The 16,865-nt window shown below is 54.5% G+C and overlaps 9 protein-coding genes and 2 non-coding genes across 11 annotated transcripts; 6 read left to right on the top strand and 5 right to left on the bottom strand.

Moving 5' to 3' along the window:
* Nucleotides 1–109: 109 nt before the first annotated feature.
* On the top strand, nucleotides 110–1,321 carry ASPACDRAFT_1857138 (putative phosphatidylserine decarboxylase; the record flags this gene model as incomplete). The annotated part of the gene is made up of 5 exons (XM_020197526.1): nucleotides 110–169; nucleotides 224–265; nucleotides 311–446; nucleotides 497–1,055; nucleotides 1,114–1,321. The coding sequence occupies 5 exons, from the start codon at nucleotides 110–112 to the stop codon at nucleotides 1,319–1,321; spliced, it is 1,005 nt and encodes a 334-aa protein (XP_020054960.1).
* Nucleotides 1,322–1,411: 90 nt separating this feature from the next.
* On the bottom strand, nucleotides 1,412–2,541 carry ASPACDRAFT_44250 (alpha/beta hydrolase; the record flags this gene model as incomplete). The annotated part of the gene is made up of 2 exons (XM_020201393.1): nucleotides 1,412–1,761; nucleotides 1,836–2,541. The coding sequence occupies 2 exons, from the start codon at nucleotides 2,539–2,541 to the stop codon at nucleotides 1,412–1,414; spliced, it is 1,056 nt and encodes a 351-aa protein (XP_020054959.1).
* Nucleotides 2,542–2,833: 292 nt separating this feature from the next.
* Nucleotides 2,834–4,229, bottom strand: ASPACDRAFT_52880 (Gfo/Idh/MocA family protein; the record flags this gene model as incomplete). Its single annotated transcript, XM_020202665.1, has 4 exons — nucleotides 2,834–3,438; nucleotides 3,512–3,659; nucleotides 3,729–4,042; nucleotides 4,097–4,229. 4 exons carry the CDS (start codon nucleotides 4,227–4,229, stop codon nucleotides 2,834–2,836), a joined length of 1,200 nt encoding a protein of 399 aa, XP_020054958.1.
* A 575-nt stretch (nucleotides 4,230–4,804) lies between these two features.
* ASPACDRAFT_t196 lies at nucleotides 4,805–4,878 on the top strand. Its single transcript has one exon. It is a non-coding gene; the product is annotated as a tRNA-Val (tRNA).
* Nucleotides 4,879–5,963: 1,085 nt separating this feature from the next.
* ASPACDRAFT_79475 (uncharacterized protein) lies at nucleotides 5,964–7,633 on the top strand. Its single transcript, XM_020205416.1, has 4 exons — nucleotides 5,964–6,217; nucleotides 6,297–6,574; nucleotides 6,631–7,026; nucleotides 7,079–7,633. Exons 1-4 carry the CDS (start codon nucleotides 6,016–6,018, stop codon nucleotides 7,559–7,561), a joined length of 1,359 nt encoding a protein of 452 aa, XP_020054957.1. The 5' UTR covers nucleotides 5,964–6,015; the 3' UTR covers nucleotides 7,562–7,633.
* Nucleotides 7,634–7,768: 135 nt separating this feature from the next.
* On the bottom strand, nucleotides 7,769–8,767 carry ASPACDRAFT_44247 (uncharacterized protein; the record flags this gene model as incomplete). Its single annotated transcript, XM_020201392.1, has 1 exon — nucleotides 7,769–8,767. The coding sequence occupies one exon, from the start codon at nucleotides 8,765–8,767 to the stop codon at nucleotides 7,769–7,771; it is 999 nt and encodes a 332-aa protein (XP_020054956.1).
* An 876-nt stretch (nucleotides 8,768–9,643) lies between these two features.
* ASPACDRAFT_t182 lies at nucleotides 9,644–9,725 on the bottom strand. The gene has a single exon. It is a non-coding gene; the product is annotated as a tRNA-Ser (tRNA).
* A 1,764-nt stretch (nucleotides 9,726–11,489) lies between these two features.
* On the top strand, nucleotides 11,490–12,677 carry ASPACDRAFT_44246 (F-box protein; the record flags this gene model as incomplete). The annotated part of the gene is made up of 2 exons (XM_020201391.1): nucleotides 11,490–12,258; nucleotides 12,319–12,677. The coding sequence occupies 2 exons, from the start codon at nucleotides 11,490–11,492 to the stop codon at nucleotides 12,675–12,677; spliced, it is 1,128 nt and encodes a 375-aa protein (XP_020054955.1).
* Nucleotides 12,678–12,984: 307 nt separating this feature from the next.
* ASPACDRAFT_1857134 (SDR family NAD(P)-dependent oxidoreductase) lies at nucleotides 12,985–13,761 on the top strand (the record flags this gene model as incomplete). Its single annotated transcript, XM_020197525.1, has 1 exon — nucleotides 12,985–13,761. One exon carries the CDS (start codon nucleotides 12,985–12,987, stop codon nucleotides 13,759–13,761), a length of 777 nt encoding a protein of 258 aa, XP_020054954.1.
* A 6-nt stretch (nucleotides 13,762–13,767) lies between these two features.
* On the bottom strand, nucleotides 13,768–15,547 carry ASPACDRAFT_121159 (DUF1479 domain-containing protein). Its single transcript, XM_020196405.1, has 3 exons — nucleotides 15,039–15,547; nucleotides 14,234–14,968; nucleotides 13,768–14,182 (listed from the first exon to the last, which is right to left on the bottom strand). Exons 1-3 carry the CDS (start codon nucleotides 15,499–15,501, stop codon nucleotides 13,857–13,859), a joined length of 1,524 nt encoding a protein of 507 aa, XP_020054953.1. The 5' UTR covers nucleotides 15,502–15,547; the 3' UTR covers nucleotides 13,768–13,856.
* A 229-nt stretch (nucleotides 15,548–15,776) lies between these two features.
* ASPACDRAFT_52877 (uncharacterized protein) lies at nucleotides 15,777–16,714 on the top strand (the record flags this gene model as incomplete). The annotated part of the gene is made up of 3 exons (XM_020202664.1): nucleotides 15,777–15,873; nucleotides 16,042–16,149; nucleotides 16,227–16,714. The coding sequence occupies 3 exons, from the start codon at nucleotides 15,777–15,779 to the stop codon at nucleotides 16,712–16,714; spliced, it is 693 nt and encodes a 230-aa protein (XP_020054952.1).
* Nucleotides 16,715–16,865: the final 151 nt, after the last annotated feature.

Here is a 16,865-nt window from a genome sequence, read left to right as displayed (position 1 = left end):
TCATCCTTACATCATTCCCACACGCGGAGATCTCCTTCCATCATCTCTTCATCCACAACACCACCTCTTCTCCACGACAACCACAACCGACTGCTACCACAACAGCAACATGGGCTTTCTCGACGTCCTCCACAAGATAGCAGATGACCTGCTGGCCCGGGTCAAAATGGTACGTTCAGTACAGTCCTCCCACCCCCCGTATCTGACCAGACTAACCTCTCAGATCCAAAACCGCCAAGTAGGATGGCTCACTATCAACCGCAAGGTCAACTTCCTTCACTATTGCCTCAAACAAAGCTAACAAACCCAGACCGGCCAGCTCATGCGCGAACAACAACCCCTCTGGAAGAAACTCAAACTCCTCCTGCTGTTTAACCCTCTCACCGAATGGCTGGACACCACTCACCTGATGCGCCTATACATGCACCGCGAAGCGATCAAAGAGGGTATTTCCTTCCCTTTCCTTCCCGTAAACCCTCATGCTAATGGTGGACAGGCCAAGAAGAAGCCACCCTGACCTCGCGCAACCGCATCGCTGCCTTCATCGCCTTCTACCACATCGACATGACCCAATTCGACCCCTCCGATATCTCCGCCTACCGCAACTTCGAGGACTTCTTCGTCCGCGCGCACCGGCCCGGCTCGCGACCGATCTTCGAGCCCGACAACCCCGGCACGGCAGTTGTTGTGGCTGACAGCCGCGTCGTGGCCTACGAGTCTGTCGCAGAGAGCCAGAAGGTCTGGATCAAAGGGTGTGATTTCTCGATCACCAACCTGGTGATGGACCGGCGGCTCGGGGCGCAGTTCGACGGCAGCGCGGTCGCGAGCTTCCGTCTCTCGCCGCAGGATTATCACCGGTTTCATTGTCCGGTGCGTGGAGTGGTCAAAATGTATAGGAGTATGCCTGGGGATTATTACGAGGTGGATCCGATTGCGTTGCGGAGTGGGGTGGATATTCTGACGCGCAATGCGAGGGATTATGTTGTGGTGGATAGTGAGGAGTTCGGGGAGGTGTTGTTTGTGGCGATTGGGGCTGCGCAGGTCGGGACGGTGAGGTTTGTTTCCCCTGTGGTTTGACTATAGAGGTGGAGAGATGCTGATGTGAGTCGGTAGGTTCCACGAGCGGTTCCAGCAGCCTGGGGCCCGGATCGAGAAAGGCGAGGAGTTGGGCCATTTCCAGTTCGGGGGGTCGTCGATCATCGTCGCCTTCCAGCGGGAGCGGATCGTCTTCGACGAGGATCTGCTGCGGGCAAGCAAGAATGCCATCGCCACCGATGTGGAGGTGGGCATGAGTTTGGGAAGGTCGGGGGAGAAGGCGTAATCTTCTACAATTAATTGATACTATTTGGCGAATTTGATACCAAGAACCAGCCGAGCAGTTCCATGTCTATGCAATTATATCCGTCTATCCTTAGCTTTGCCCATTCCCATGCCTACTGCTCCGCCCCTCCGCCGACGCCCGCACATCGCGCGCCACCTCCTTCAACGCCCGCGTGGCCGCCTCACTCCACGGCGCCATCTGCAGAAACCCATGACACAGCTCCGCATAATGCCGCCACACGACCGCATTGCCCGCGGCCTGGAGCTTGCTCGCGAACTCCACCCCGACATCCCGCAGCGGATCGAAGCCACACGTATACACCCTGGCCGGCGGCAGCCCCTGCAGCTGCTCGGGGGGTTGCATCCCCGGGGAGATATACCGGCTCGACGGCGCCACCCCATCGGGGATATAGTTGGCCGCGAAGTTGAAGATCCCATTACCTGCAGGGCAGTGCCCATGTTAGCGTTAGCACCCATAAGCCCAACTAGCCCATACACTATAGGGAAGTACATACAATCCAAATACAACCCGCCACCATCATTATTCTCTACCGCCGCGGGCGTATCGAACGGCAACCTTGCCTCGGGATACAGCAGCACCAGCCCATCCAACCCCTTTTGTTTTCTGTCCGCACGGCGCAGCGAAACCGCCGCCGTCATGTTCCCGCCGGCACTGTCCCCGGCCCCGAAGATCCGGTCCGGGTCGACGTGCCGCGCCTGCCCGCCCTCGCCCCGCAGCCAGTCGATCACCGCGTCATACTCGTCCAGCTGCGTCGGGTACCTCCACTCCGGTGCCAGCCGGTACTCGACCAGGTAGATCTGGATGCCGGCTGCTTCGGCGAGGAGGCGGCAGCCTGGTTCGAAGTCATCGCCGCTGCCGACGGTGTATCCGCCCCCGTGGAAGTAGATGAGGGCTGGGGTCAGGCTGTGCGGGGTCGGGCTGGAGGGTTCGGTTTGGCGGTGCGGGGTCGAGGCCGGGCAGGACGGGTACAGGATGCGCAGTGGGATGGTGCCGTGCGGCCCGGCGGGGATGGCGGCGTGTTCGACGTGCAGGATTGAGGGCTGTTTTGATGTGGGGATGTTGCGTAGACTGAAGGTCTGGACGTGGTGGCGTCGTTCTTGGAAGATGTCGCGGCCCGAGAGCCGGAGGGTCGGGTTTTGGCTGAGGAAGGCTTGCACCTCCGGGTCGAGGGTGCTGCGGGGGGCTGTTTGGGGGATCATTCTGTAGTGTTTATAGGTTCACAGTGGTGAGAGGGGTGTAGGGAGGGGTTTGGGGGTTATCTTGGGATTATTAGGGTCAAGTATGAGTCAAGTGGTGGTGGTTGCTTGTTTATAGCTTTCAGTTAGGGTATAGATCTGGTGGGGCCTGTGAAATCAACCCAACGTCATTGTTCTCGGAAGTAGCGGACATACAGTACATTACTCAACACTAACACAGCATTAACTACTAGGTACTCATTGAATCACGAATTCAAGACAAATTATATCCCACCACCAATGCAGTGACTGCACACTACTCCTTCTCATCCGCCTGCTCCCCCCGCACCGGCAGCCCCGCCGCGCGATACAACCGATCAATGCACTCCATCTGCCAGATACTCTCCTCGCCGGGGATCCAATACGCGGGCGTCCTGCCGCGCACCGCATCGACAAACGCCTCCAGCTGCCACCGATACGTACTCCACGCCGACTGGCCGCCGCGCGCCCCGTCGCTGGTCGTCACGTTGCCCCACAGCGGACCCCCGTGATACTGCCGGTGGGACTTGGTCTTGCCCGTCGTCTTGTCCGTGATGGCGATGTAGTGGTACAGGTGCGGCATCATCGCGTTGTAGAAGAAGATGATCGCCTTCTCCGTCTCCACCTCGATCGACGGCAGCTCCCAGAACCGCGGCACCAGGCCCCCCACCGCCCACGCCCGCGCCATGTCCGTGTAGATCCGGCTGTGCACTTCGTGGCCCTGCGCGTCCTCGAAGGTCAGGTAGGCGTACATCGCCTCGTCGACGCGCGGGTCCGCGGCCGAGCGTCGCGCCGTCACCGAGTGGATCGTCTTGGGCAGTTGGCTGCGTAGCGCGTAGCGCGTGAACGAGAGGGCGTACGTCATGTCCATTGCGGATCCGCCTGCGCTTGTGTCAGGATGCAGTTAACCCAAAAAAAGATGAAGGGGAAAACGAAGAGGACAGAGAGTACATACCCGCAAGATCATACTGCCACCGGATATCCCCCTTGGGCACCCCGGGACTGGCGGTCATGATGGCCTCGGTGCGGATGATGCGGCCGTGCTCGCCGGACTCGAGGATGTGGCGGAAGGCGTGCGCCGCGGGGTGGAATTGCCAGTGGAACTGCGTGTAAATCAGTATATACTGCATTCATAGAAATGCTACATGCGAAGTCTTCAAGAGCGAACGCACCGCTTCCTCAATCGTCACCCCCTTCTCCTTGGCCTGGTCGATCAGCGCGCGGGCCTCCTCCGCGTTTGAGGTGAAAGGCTTCTCGCAGAGAACGTGCTTCCCCGCCTGGATTGCCTTGGCCGCCCATTCGTAGTGCAGCCCGTTCGGGGTCGAGATGTAGACGATGTCGACGGCCGGGTCGTCCAGCAGCGCCTGATACGAGTCGTGCGACCGGGTGAAATGGTACTGCTTGGCGGCGTGGGCGGCTGTCGCGGCGTCGCGCGAGGCGATGCTGTAGAGGATCACGTCGGGGTGGGTTTCAACGGGACGGATGACTGTGTTGATTAGAATAGGTTATAAACTTGTTGGCTCCTGGGGGTGAGGCGTACCAGCTGCGGCGTTGATCTGGGCGGAGGATAGCACGCCGAGCCTGAGGGCATTCGGCGACTTCTGCGGCGCGGAGTGCAGAAATGCGCCCAGGTACTGATGGAGGAATGTTGCGCCTTGAATAATGAGAGCCATCTTGCTTCAGTTCGTTGCGATATTAAGGTAGTAGTGACCTTTGTCGAGTTGAGAAGAGTGTTCCCGAGTTGATGTTTATGTGAGGTGGGCGGAGAGCGATAAGAGCGGAGTATAAGTTGTGAGTGATGACGTTGACAGCCCGTCACTCTTGCACTGGTCGACAGATCCAGCGTGAACAATGCTGGGATGGTGTAACTTTCGTCTCTTCCAATTGTATTAGTTAATGTAATCACCCAGTACTTGGTGGGTGGTGGTCTGATTGCAGGGGCATAGTGTGGATATCCACGGTTGACGGTCGGTTGACGTCTTTGTCTAGATGGTTTCAGTATGATGCATTCTTCAGGTTGATTTGGTTGAAGGTTGGACTCTAGACGGAAATCATATCGCTTCACTCGTTTGTTGGTGGTCAGTGAGACTCGGGATATACAAGTAGGAATTTCAATTTTTTTTTACCTTGGGAGTTCTCGTCACATTATAGACATAGCTATTGACTTGGAACAAGTTCGACTGTCATGTTACGTCTACAAATTACATTAAGCGAATGATGTATCAATAGGGGGCAAGTAATATCAATTGGCCGGATGGTGTAGTTGGTTATCACGTATCGTTAACACCGATAAGGTCCTGGGATCGAGCCCCAGTCTGGTCATTGCTTTTTGCTTTTGCCTTGGTCTTTTGCCACCCTTGCTATCTTATCGCTGACCGTCCCTGTCACATAAACCCCTCTTGGTTCATGCCAGCTATTTATGCATCCCTCTTAGGTGCGAATGGAGCACCTGTTCAACGGCTGTCTGTGAGACTCGGATCCTCTTTTGGCCCCCACAGGTCTGCCTCAAATCTCTGAAGTATTATGTTCATCTCTTCCGAGAAAGAGATCTAGCCTGTCCCTCTTAATTTTATCGCACCCAATAGGCACAGCCCTGGTTCGGGCGATGCGCACCCACTCCCCCCGATCTGGTAACATGCTCGGATCCTGCCCTGATCGTCTTGGCCTTCTCAATCTACGTGCGACGCCCGCCCTCTGAAAGCAGTTTAAAGCAGCTCGATGGCTTATACCCCCCTACTTGCTAGCATGCTTTCTTGAATTGATCACAATGGCATTCACACCATTTCCAAGCGCCGCACTATACCGAATGTACAAGCCACCACATCCAACCGCCGCAGAGTCTAAGCGCCGACCCTGAAACGGACTTGCAGCTAAGAGCAAAGCACCCTGCGCCGCCCTGCGCTGCCACCGATGACCTTGCCTCTCAGCTCAGCCCTGCACCTTTCTTCCCCTATTGTTGTAACCTTCCCCTCTTTTACCACCTGCTTTACTCTTGCTGTGAAACCACAGCAGCAGCAGCAGCAGCAGAACCGGGCTCCTCACCCGCGCAACATATCCAAACATGACAGCATCGCACCTTCTCTCACTCCTCGCGCTCCTCGCGACAGTCACCTCGACGCAGACAGCAAACACCACCCTGAGCAAACGCGGCTCCGTACTGACAGACCTATCCGGTGGATTCTGTCGGAGCTATCAATTCGGCGGTACGCTCCTCCCTCCTTCTCATCCATGTTCATCAACTAAAACAAGTGATCTGCAGTAAACATCGCCAACGACGTCCTCTACATGGTCGACCTAGATGGCGGCCTCATCCCCGACGACGGGAACAGTTCCCGTGCGCCCACCCTCCCGAACCCCCCAAGGAGATCATTCGGATGTTGATGGAAGACAACAGATAACTACATGCTGCAGCTGGATCTGAGCGAGTCGTTCTCGCTGAACGATGGCGCAAACTACAAGATGAGTTTGGTGGACGCGCAGATCCCTGTGCTCAAGGATCAGGCGCTGTGGTCTAGTCGGGACAATAGTTCCTTGTTCCTGTATGGCGGGCGCCGGGCAAGTAATATTAGTTTGGATGAGAAGGTGTGGAAGTATGGGGTCCAGGAGGGGAAGTGGAAGGTGCAGGAGACGAGTGCGGTGCCTGTGCGGTATGATGGTGGAGGTGAGTGGCCTTTTTCTCTTATCGGGGAGGGGGGTTGGATGTAATGGTGAGGGGGGCTGGTGCTGATGATGCATCACAGTGGATGTCGATGTGCCTGAGCTGCAGAGCGCGTACTGGCTCGGTGGGTATCAGGACTCCTCGACAACAACCGCCATCACCGATAGTCGGCGGGTATATGCGACCAGACTGGTGGAGTTCAACACGACGACCGGCGAGATCGCGGAGTTCGAGGCCCCCGTCACGCCTGTCCAGGACGGGGCGTTGGTGTATATCCCCGTCGGAGAGAAGGGGCTGCTGGTGTTTCTGGGCGGGGAGACGCCCTCGATGATCAACGGCACCAATGCGACTATGGCTGTGGTGAGAGCAAGCGTCACTGAACATGGACACGAGCCCAGCTGACGGGCTCCCTGCAGAATAGCTGGAACTATGTCCAGGTCTACGACATCGCCTCCGGCAGCTGGTACAACCAGTCGACGAGCGGCAGCGTGGCCTCGCGCACGCAGTTCTGCGCCACCGTCCAGCACGATCCGGCCTCCGCCTCGTACCAGATCTATGTGCTCGGCGGCGCCGACTATCACTCCCAGGACGTGGTCACCGACGTGGACTACCTCTCCATCCCATCCTTTAAGTGGTACAACGCCGCCGGACTCAGTGAGGGCCGGATGACGCTCAGCTGCCAGGCCTATGGAAGGCAGATCTTCGGGGTCGGCGGCCGTCTCGCCTGGGCTGACGATTCAGACGCCGGTTGCTACACCATGCCCGCGTTTATCTACGATGCGCAGTCGGAGGTGGTTCGGTCGGCGTTTGACGTAGGTTGCCTCAGTTAGCCAACTGACACAGTCTGTGCTGATCGAAAGATAGCCCGGGTTAATGACATACTCTCTCTCCTCCGCTACCGCGGCGGACATCAAGGCCTCGCCATACCCGTCCAGTTGGGCCAGTCCAGCATTGAAGAATCTGTTCGTCTCGCAAACCAATACTACATCAGCAACAGCTTCGCCCTCTCCGACGAGCAGCAGCGGAGGAGGCTCACAATCACACGCAGGAGCGATAGCCGGCGGAGTGGTGGGCGGAGTGATCGGTCTCGCTCTACTCCTCGCCTTGGGGTATATCTTCCTCCGACGGCGGCATCGGGCTGTGCCCCAGACGGAGGAAAGCTTGCCGGTTGCTACAGGTAGTTGGGAGAAGGCAGAACTCCCCACCTCTGGGCATACAGTCAGCGAGGTGTCGGGTGAAGCGGCGGCGAGCGAACTGGAGAGCGAGCAGCCTATGACACGCCACGAGCTGGCGGGGGGCAATGAACCTGTTTATGAGTTGGATGCGCAGGGAACGGGTCAGAGATAATGCTGATTGTTCTTTTTTTTTTTTTGGAACACAACAGCGTCGATGTGATGCCACGATGTACAGTGAAAATGGAAAATGACACTTCTTTCGAGGAAAAGAAATATTGATATAGAGCCTTTTTGTTCTATATCAGACTAGAATTTACAATCATTCTTGCTCTTTTGATATGAATCTCCACTTGTGAAGCACATGGGTCTAGATGTAATCTTATAAGTCCGCAAACAGATTCGCCAGCCAGGAAGAAGGGCTCGGTTCCCGAATCAGGCGCTCGGCAAGGGCTAGTCTATGCCGTCTGATATACGGAACGGCGGACTTCGCCGCGTCCGTTACCAAGGTAACTAGCTTGGGCTCGAGGGTCAAGAGCTCACGTACCTGCTCGTCGGTGAACCGATTTCTGGTCTCCTCCCAGAACAGCGTCCCGACCAGTTTGTGCCATTCGAAGCCCAGCTGCATCAGATCCGTTCCATTGACGACCGCCATCTGCACCAGGGCCGAGCCATCTTCCATCTGATATAGACTGTAGATTGTTTCATGAAGTGAGGCCCTTGCACCGTAGGACAGAGCCAGCCTGGTTCGTTCCGCGTCACCAGGCTGGGGGTACTGGCCTTTGAAGTAGAGACCCCGATGCTCTCTCCCAACCCAATCCAGCGCAGTCCCGGCACCTCGAATCCCCTCCTTCCGATCCGTTTCATCCAGGTTGGGGTCCGCGCCGTACTCGAGCAGGAGCCTGACGATTGTCGTATGTCCGTCCCAGTTCCCGGTGTACAACGCCCAATGCAGGAGGGGTTTGTTGATACTCGGCATGGCACCCAGCCTAATTCGGAGGTTAGGATCGCCCCGGGCTCTCAGATAGTTCTGCACTAGGTCGATTTGGCCCATTTTGATGACGTGGTACAGCCGAGGGTACCGCTTCCATCTTTTGGGATGAGCTTCCACCGCGATTGCTGCCCCCTGGTTATCTTGCCGCATCCTGGCCTCGATGTCGGCGGTCGTTTGTGATCCCCACTCGCCTCCCCAGTAGTTGACGGCTACAATCGCCCACTCATGCGCTTCGCGGGCTCGCTCCAGCTCCTCGCTGAACTTGTTCTTCAATTTCTTGCAGGTCCGGCTCAGTCGGCTGAGGGCCCGAGCGTCCAGGTAGTAGGCATACTGCAGGTGCAGTTCGTTGGGCAGTTGGATTAAAGGGTTATTTAGTTGTTCATCCATGGCGGTGAAACCGTAGGCCTGAGCGTTTGTGGGTTGTGACTTGACTACGAGATGAGATGCAATTATATAAACGGAGTTGCAAAATCTGGTTACCAAAGTTGTAGCATTATCCTTTCTAGTTATTTCTTTATCTAGAAAACAGCCAAAGGGATGCTATTCTTCGCGTCAAAGGCAGTTAGGAAATTCCCGCTAGATTGTTATCGTTCGGTCTTTGAAGCATTTGTTAGTGGTTAGAGAGATTGTCTTTTTGGGGGCAGAGGATAAAGGTACTCATGACAACTTCAATCAACAGGGAAATCTAGACATAGTGAATAGTTGCTCGAGACATGCAGAACTTCATATAGTGTAGCTATTTGATTACGCTCATTGACTCTGAACGCAAGATGTGCTTTATCTGGAACAGATGTACCAAGAAGATTCTATTTATCTGCTCGATTGGTACTGTACAAATGGCCAGACATGGTATGACCACATGAAGGAGTTAGGGTTGGAGTCAGTTATTCCTAAACTGACTTTGCGCCCACATGGGGATTAAAAGTGAAACCAGTCTTCAAAGTCGTCCGCCGAAGGATGGCCGTCGAGCGCCTGCTGATAGATCTCACGCCCTCGCTCCATAATCCATGCTAGCGGACGTTTAGAGACCCTACATGTTTGCGATGGGGTTCATCAAGTGTGTGAGGGATATGTTGGTTTCATCTGCATCTGTTTATTTGGTTGGGCTTTTGTGGGATTGTGGTCAAAGGGACTCCCAACTCGTTGTGACACGGCTGACCCTCGGCCAACGCTGCTCACCCATGCTACAGACCATGCCTCCAGAATTACTCGAGTCATGTGGGGACAGTCGGGTAGAAGGACAGGGAAAAAGGAAGCAAAAAACGACAACAGTCGGATTTGAACCGACGCCTCCGAAGAGAATAGATTTCTAGTCTATCGCCTTAGACCGCTCGGCCATATTGTCTTTGGTTGAAAAAAGGGAATAGCGTAGCATAATCGAAGCAAATTCATTGAGTCTCATCACGACATCACTACCAAGCATAATACCAAGCATATCTCCCTATCACCACAGATAGTTGATTTGGAATAGGTTGGTTAAGTCGAGTCGCCACTCCCATTGTATATCTAATCAACCTGGGTAACTGATAATTCTCTAATGGCCGCTGTACAGATTCAAGGTCTGATGCTTGCAAAATGAATTCTTCCTAATGTTTACTCTAAAAACTCTGCAAGGAACCTTGCAGCGCCACTGCTGGAGTATTTCGTAGTAACCTCGAAGAATAAAGCATGATGAGTCCATAATAGCACGCAGGAGTCAAGATAGAGATAAAAGACATTTAGAATGATAGACGGGCCCTTGTAGAGTTAAACAAAGACCTGAAAGAATAGGGATAGAAAACCAGACGCAGACACTCATTCACAACATGCACTTGAGCTTTGTTTCTTGCTTTACCCCAGTCTGGGAGAGTTCGTGTTTGTGAATGAGAACCATAGACAGCAAAAAATTACATTCAGGGCAGGCTTGCTTCACCAACTCCCAGCGGACCCCGCTAAAGCTCTCTGTCGTTGTTGTTGAAAGAATCTTTCCTTACTAGTCTCGTACCAATCTAGATCAAGGATTCTTATTGCAGCTATTTTATGCCCGCAGCACCCAGACGCTAAAATTATGGCTCAATCTTACAAACCATTCCATTCCAAGTGACCAGCAGCGATTCCTATTCATCTCGACCGCGTCGGACACAATGTCATATAACACTTTGATCCGAGGTGAATTGGTCACGACCATAGTGCCTGTAATACTCTGCTGTGCAGCTGGATACCCTGAAACCATGATCCGGCCCCGTTTGTATCGAGCCTTTGGCCCCGACCGCGTGCATTTTCTTCGCTGCAGCATTGCGGCGCTAGCCTTTGGAAGTCTGATGAGTCTGTGGGAATTCAGGCAACTCGATCCGCCTATGAGTCAACCCGACGAAGATTGGGCAGCGATTGTGGTTCTTTGTTCTCTGACTGTCAAGATATGCACTGCGGTTCTTTGTTGTGCTGTGTGATCAGGGGACGATTCACGGCTCACAAGTTGGGTGGCTCTGCAACCTGCCAACGCGTGGTGAGTATAATTCGAGAATGGATCCGTGTCGATAAGGGAGTGCTCTTTTCGGAGTAGGAGGAGACCCTGCAGAATATCATTGTTGGGTGAAATCCAGGGTTTCTTAAAGTCAAAATCATATGTCAATCGACACAGTATACTTTCCTTGATGTTGTCACAAAAATGTTCAAATTTCCAAATCTTCACAATTTCCTTACTTTCAAATCAAATTTGAAAGACCTGGTTCCTTTGCTTATCAATCAGTAAAATTGAGATTTACTCAGTTCATCATGCTGCAAACCCAGTGACCAAGTTTCCAATTTCTTTGGGCGCGCCAATGCAGAGCAGCCTAGCAGATACTGGATGTCGGATTGATGCTGTCCCAGATGGGGATACATCCCACGTCCAGCAGAGCTTCAACATTTGCCATCAGCATGCACTAATTGACTATGATGGTATCAGAGACCGGAGCAATGTTACCAATGGGGTGGACGTCAGTTGGGTGGTGGTTGCCGTCACCGTCACCGTTCCTGCCCTGAGTTCCCTGATCAAGACCCCCCTTTTCTCCGACTTTATTTCGTTCTTCTCAATGGCCCACATGGAGTTGCGTTCGACCTCAGGTGCATTAAGATCAACTAGTTGAAGATGGCTGCCACGCTACCACTGGAGCTACTCATCCAGATAGCAACCTTTCTCAAGAGTACAGGCGCACCCCTCACTCCGTGTGTGACTGTCTGTCGCCGCTGGCAAGCAGCATTCGAGCCGTTGGTCTACCGCGAAGTGCACGTCTACACCACCGATGACCTTGAGGAAGTCAGCCCAGGTCGTGCACTTTTCCTGGCAAACCTCGATCGGATCACATCCAGTGCAGGAATTTCTCGACGAGCTTGGATTCGGCAACTAAGATGTCATCTGGTTATTCCATATGAGCTACCCGACTGGCAGGCAATTCAGCTGGAAGATTATTCCACCGATAACGAAGTCCGAAGAGCCAACGACCATGCCTTCCAGTCCGGTATCATCGCCCTCTTCACAACGCTTAGTGACTGGGACCCAGGTCTTCGCCTCACCGTGCAACTAACGATCTTGGGTCAAGAAGAGATGCTCGAGCCACACACAGACCACGATACATTTACTGGACAGGATACCTGGGACTTGCAAGACGGAGAGACATTGGCTGTTCCTCTTTACCGTGCTTCGTTTGGTGACAGTGACCCATCCATGCTCCCAGTTGTCCCATGTATCAACCGACTCTGGTTCATTGAAGACTGTGGCGAACCTGCGTTCCACCTTGCTCCTGATATTTGGGAAGGCGCGGCCATGCAAATTGCTCGAAAATGCTCCACCATGTCCACACTGTGCCTCAGCATGGAAGAGCGTATCAAGCCAGATCATTTGAACTATATCCAGGCCGGTTCTTCTCACCGGTAAGGATTCCTCCAATGTCGCGATAATGCCCTCTCATCATTCATAGGCAAGTGGGTTACTCTTCCGCTCCCCGAGCGACAAGCGAAGCTCGATGCGATTGAGGACTGGACAGCCTTTATCCGTGACGAGGACGAGGGAGATGAAGACCGTGAACTCTTGGATACTGAGCATTTCCAGCGAGTCCTCATTTCCCTCGGCCATGCTGCCCGTCGGATGCCCAAGCTGACCGCACTGAACTTTCCGATCGAGGGCAACCCTGATTTTGATCTTCTTGTGGAATTCACCCCCTACGAACGTGCACAGCTGCTCTTGTACTCTGAACTTCGACCTGATAACGAGCTGCTGCGGCTTGGAGTTGTCCATTCGAGAGCCTCCCTGCGCTTGTGGGAAGTTGGAGGGGCCTGACAGCAGTCATCTCACCATGGCCTCCGGGTTAGGTAATACCTTGCATGACATTTCATATATTTGTCTAGTTATCATTCCCGAAGGACATGCGCAGCTGGCTGCCAAGCATCACGATGTATGCACTCTTATGTAGTTAGTGGGTTGTAATAGCAAGGGTTAGTGTATCCGCTGCGGGCCATCCCCGCTAATTTACCCCTCAATCTTGTGCAAGAGTAGTAGCCCTGAAGCATCAAGATAAAAGACTCTAGCCTACCCACGATCTTCGCCCCGCTACTTCGTCCCTACCTTGATCGAATCCACACCCAGAATGACCGGCAAGTCCCTTCAAGGCAAAAACGCCATCATCACCGGCGCCTCCCGCGGCATCGGCCGCGGCATCGCCCACGAACTCGCCCACCGCGGCGCCAACATCCTCCTCACCTACCAGAGCGCCCATGCGCAAGCCGAGGAAGTCGTCTCCGACCTGATTCAACGACAAGGAGTAGACGCCTTGGCCGTCCAGGCCGAAGGCAGCGACATCGACGCCCCTTCGCGCATCGTCCGCGCCGCCGTGGAGCGCTGGGGCGGCACCATCGACATCATCGTCAACAATGCGGGAGCCAGGGACGACTACGCCTTCGAAGAGATGTCCCACGCGGCGTGGGAGGCGCAGCTCGCCACGAACCTCCGCTTTCCGGTCTTCCTCATCAAAGAAGCTACCCCGTACTTCGGCAAAGCACCCCGGATTGTCAACTTCTCCAGCAGCTATGCGCGCGACGGCCATCCCGGGTGCGCAGCGTACGTGGCTGCTAAGGGCGCGATTGAGAGTCTGACGAGGTCGTTGGCCACGGAGTTGGGTCATAAGTATAATGCGACCGTCAACTGTGTGAGTCCCGGCCCGGTGGATACGGAATTGTGGCAGCGAAGCATCAGCGACGCGGAGGTGCGGAAGGATTGGGAAAGGGTGGTCAAGAGTACTCCTGCAGCCCCGAGAGTGGCGGACGTCGATGATATTGCCCAGGTGGTGGCGTTCCTCGTTGAAGAGGGTAGTCGGTGGGTTACGGGGAGTGTTGTGAACGCTAATGGGGGGTTACTGTTCAATTGAATGTCTGGATGACATAGTAAAGATCTTGAGGCCTATATTTGTACATATGTTTGGATAGAATAGGTCATATCTGATACTAGCTAAAGGTGTCGACCTTAAAAACCCATGATCTCATCGGCTCTGTTCAATACACCGCGCTGTCCCTGCTTCAGATTCTTCTCTTCGGTGTTCCACTTCTCCAGTCCCAGAGATCTCAGCCCCTGCTCGTTAGTATACCGCGCTAGGTCTGCCTGTGTTGTGCGCCCAATGTGTTCACTTTCGCCCTTGCCTCCAGGGAAATCGGGCGGTGGCACGCCGTTGAGGAAGTCTTCCCTCTGGCGGCGAACATACTGCGCATTGGCCTCGGTCACAGGGCAAGCGGGGATATACAAGACACTGCTGTCTCCACGACCTTGGTGGACCTTGTCGACGGAATGGATGGCTAATTCTAGTCAACAAAATCACGCAGAGATATCGATATGGAGAGACGTACTATCACAGTGCCACGCAACATAATCGCCCGGAGCAATCTTGGGCATATGCACCATGGTTTTGTTCAAGCGCAAGTGCGGGTGCAAGATATCGCTCAGTTCCTGCGCGTAGCCTGGTGTGGCGCCCTCCAGTTTGCTGGACATCGACTGCTCAAGCCGCCAGTTTGTCGGGTCGAGGTAGGTCTCCAGGGCCAGTCGCGAGCAGTCTCCAGCCGGAGGAGACGAGATCGGCTCGAAGAACGGGCGCAACAGGTAGTATGCGGTGGCCATGGACAGCAGAGGGTTGACGAGAAGCGTGCCCTCGCGGGGACCTGTGTGCGACATGCTTAACCAGCCCTGGAACATCCGGAACATGGAACACGCCCCGGCCCCGTAATACAAGTCCGCCACTGCTGGCACTCGGCAGCTGGCTTCCCAGGGGTCGTACTCTTCCCACTGTCCCTCCCAGATACGTTGGTAGACCTTTCCCAATCCGTATCCGCTGTCTTCCCAGCGCTCGACGCTGCCGCCGTCGACATGAGGTCCCAAGGCGAAGCCGGCATCACCTGGCTGGCGAATGCGCAGGCGATCGGCATACGTCAGGGGGTGAGTGGGGGAGATGAGGGCATCTTCCTCGCGCGAGTGCCAGAAGCTCATGAGGAATTGCTGGGTCTGCAGCATGTGGGGATGCAGACGAGCACGCATCTGAGGCTGGGACCAGTATAGTTCAAATACCTGCGGATCCTGAGGAGGGAATGCTACGGTGGGTCATGTCAGCGAGAAGACGACTCTTTTAATTTTTTATTTCTTCAAGGGAGCTTGTCATACCTCGAGTCTGAGGATTGGCGCGCACGTACGCCTCAATCTCCTCCTTGTAGGCGCGGGCCTCGCTCTCAGGGATCACACCCCGCACCACCGCAACACCACGCTTGCGGAGTTCGTCCTGAAACTTCGACGGTGCGACGTGAATGTCCTTGAAGTCGATGGAGGGGATAATGTCCGAGCCCCTTGTGGCGATGAGTCCCACCTCATCACGCAACCGGCACAGGAGTCGATCCCAGCTTTGTTTCACCTGATCTTCGCGTCCAGCAATCAGACGCCGCTTCTGATCGGCAAATCTAGGTGGCAGTGCTTGCTCTTTGACGCCTGAGAGGGAGACGAATACCGAGGAGATGTCGCCTTCTTTGCGAGGGGTCTGTGTCGAAGTGGCCAGCTGGCGATGTGCTCTGGGTTTCGAGAGGATGCGCAAAGCCGGACGGAGGCTCGCGGTCTGAACTTGTGAAGTATGCATGTTGCAGAGATTTGGCTCCAAACCAAGTTGATTGTCGCCTTGTTTGTGTTTCTGTCTGAGGTTCGTGCGAGGATCACAGGGGCTCTTATACATCACAAGCCTGCAAATATTTGCCTGGGAAGGCAGGCGGGTGGATTTCCTGATACGGTAACCTGCCGCCCGCCAGCCCTGAGCGGCGCCACTTGACCCCTATCCCTTATAAATCAGTCCCTCTTCTCCTGCATTTCGCAAGCATCCAAACGTGACTAAACGCGCAATTTGATTGAGATTACATCATGGCCCAGTCTTCCCAGTCAGCCGGTCGAACCGAGCGGCATGCATTTGCCGGGGTTCTTCTCGACTTTGATGGAACAATCATCGATTCGACCGAAGGTAGGCGTGACGAATCTTCCACGGGTGAACATGTGGCTGACATTGACACACAGCAATCGTGGAAAATTGGAAAAGGTATGCCTTCCACACCGTGGCTCCTCGCTGGTACATGACTAGGAGCGAATATCACCTCATTCACTACGCGCGTCCTACTGAACATGTCCAGAGTCGCAGCCGAATTGGGGTTGGACTATCGCGACATCCTCTGTGCCTCTCATGGTAGGCGAAGCATTGATGTGCTCAAAGAACTAGACCCCACCAAAGCAAACTGGGAATGTATGTCCGAGCGTCACCTCTTCCTCTTTGTCTTGTTCCCGTCCGTGGTGGTGATTAAAGCACTAACGTACATTCAGATGTGAGCTCCATGGAGGCCAGAATCCCCCTTCTCTCTTCCACGCCTGCGGTGGAAATTGCGGGAGCGCGGCGGCTTCTGGAGCAACTTAACCACCATTCCATCCCGCATGCCATCGTGACCTCGGGCAGCAAGGCATTGCTGGATGCTTGGTTGACAATCCTTCGACTCCCGCGGGCAATGAAGGCCACGACTGCCGAGGATGTCAAGATGGGCAAGCCGGACCCTGAAGGGTATCGTATGGCCAAGAAGCAATTGCTTCAACATCGTTCTGGCGAAGGAGAAGTTCTGGTGATGGAAGACGCTCCTGCAGGAATTGTCGCCGGCAAAGCAGCGGGATGCAAGGTGCTGGCTGTGACGACTACGCATACGGTGCAGCAGTTGAAGGAGGCTGGTGCGGATTGGGTAGTTAGGGATCATCGCTTTGTTGGGTTCGAGGCTCCGGCCGGGTCTGGGGATGTGTGTCTGACCTTTCATGGTCTTTTGTAGCTACCTTTGCATAAACTATCTATTCCAGTAGTATCTAAAAATTTCCGCAAGATATCAAGGCAGCGCAGATTAGTCATGTATAAGAAAGCCCGCTTTAATATACACGTATCTTTAAAGACATCCGCCACCGAGTTTTGACAAAGGTCTCGAT

Source organism: Aspergillus aculeatus (genome assembly GCF_001890905.1).
Source record: "Aspergillus aculeatus ATCC 16872 unplaced genomic scaffold ASPACscaffold_10, whole genome shotgun sequence".
Taxonomy (NCBI): Eukaryota; Fungi; Ascomycota; class Eurotiomycetes; order Eurotiales; family Aspergillaceae; genus Aspergillus; species Aspergillus aculeatus.
This window is presented reverse-complemented; position numbering and strand designations above follow the sequence as displayed.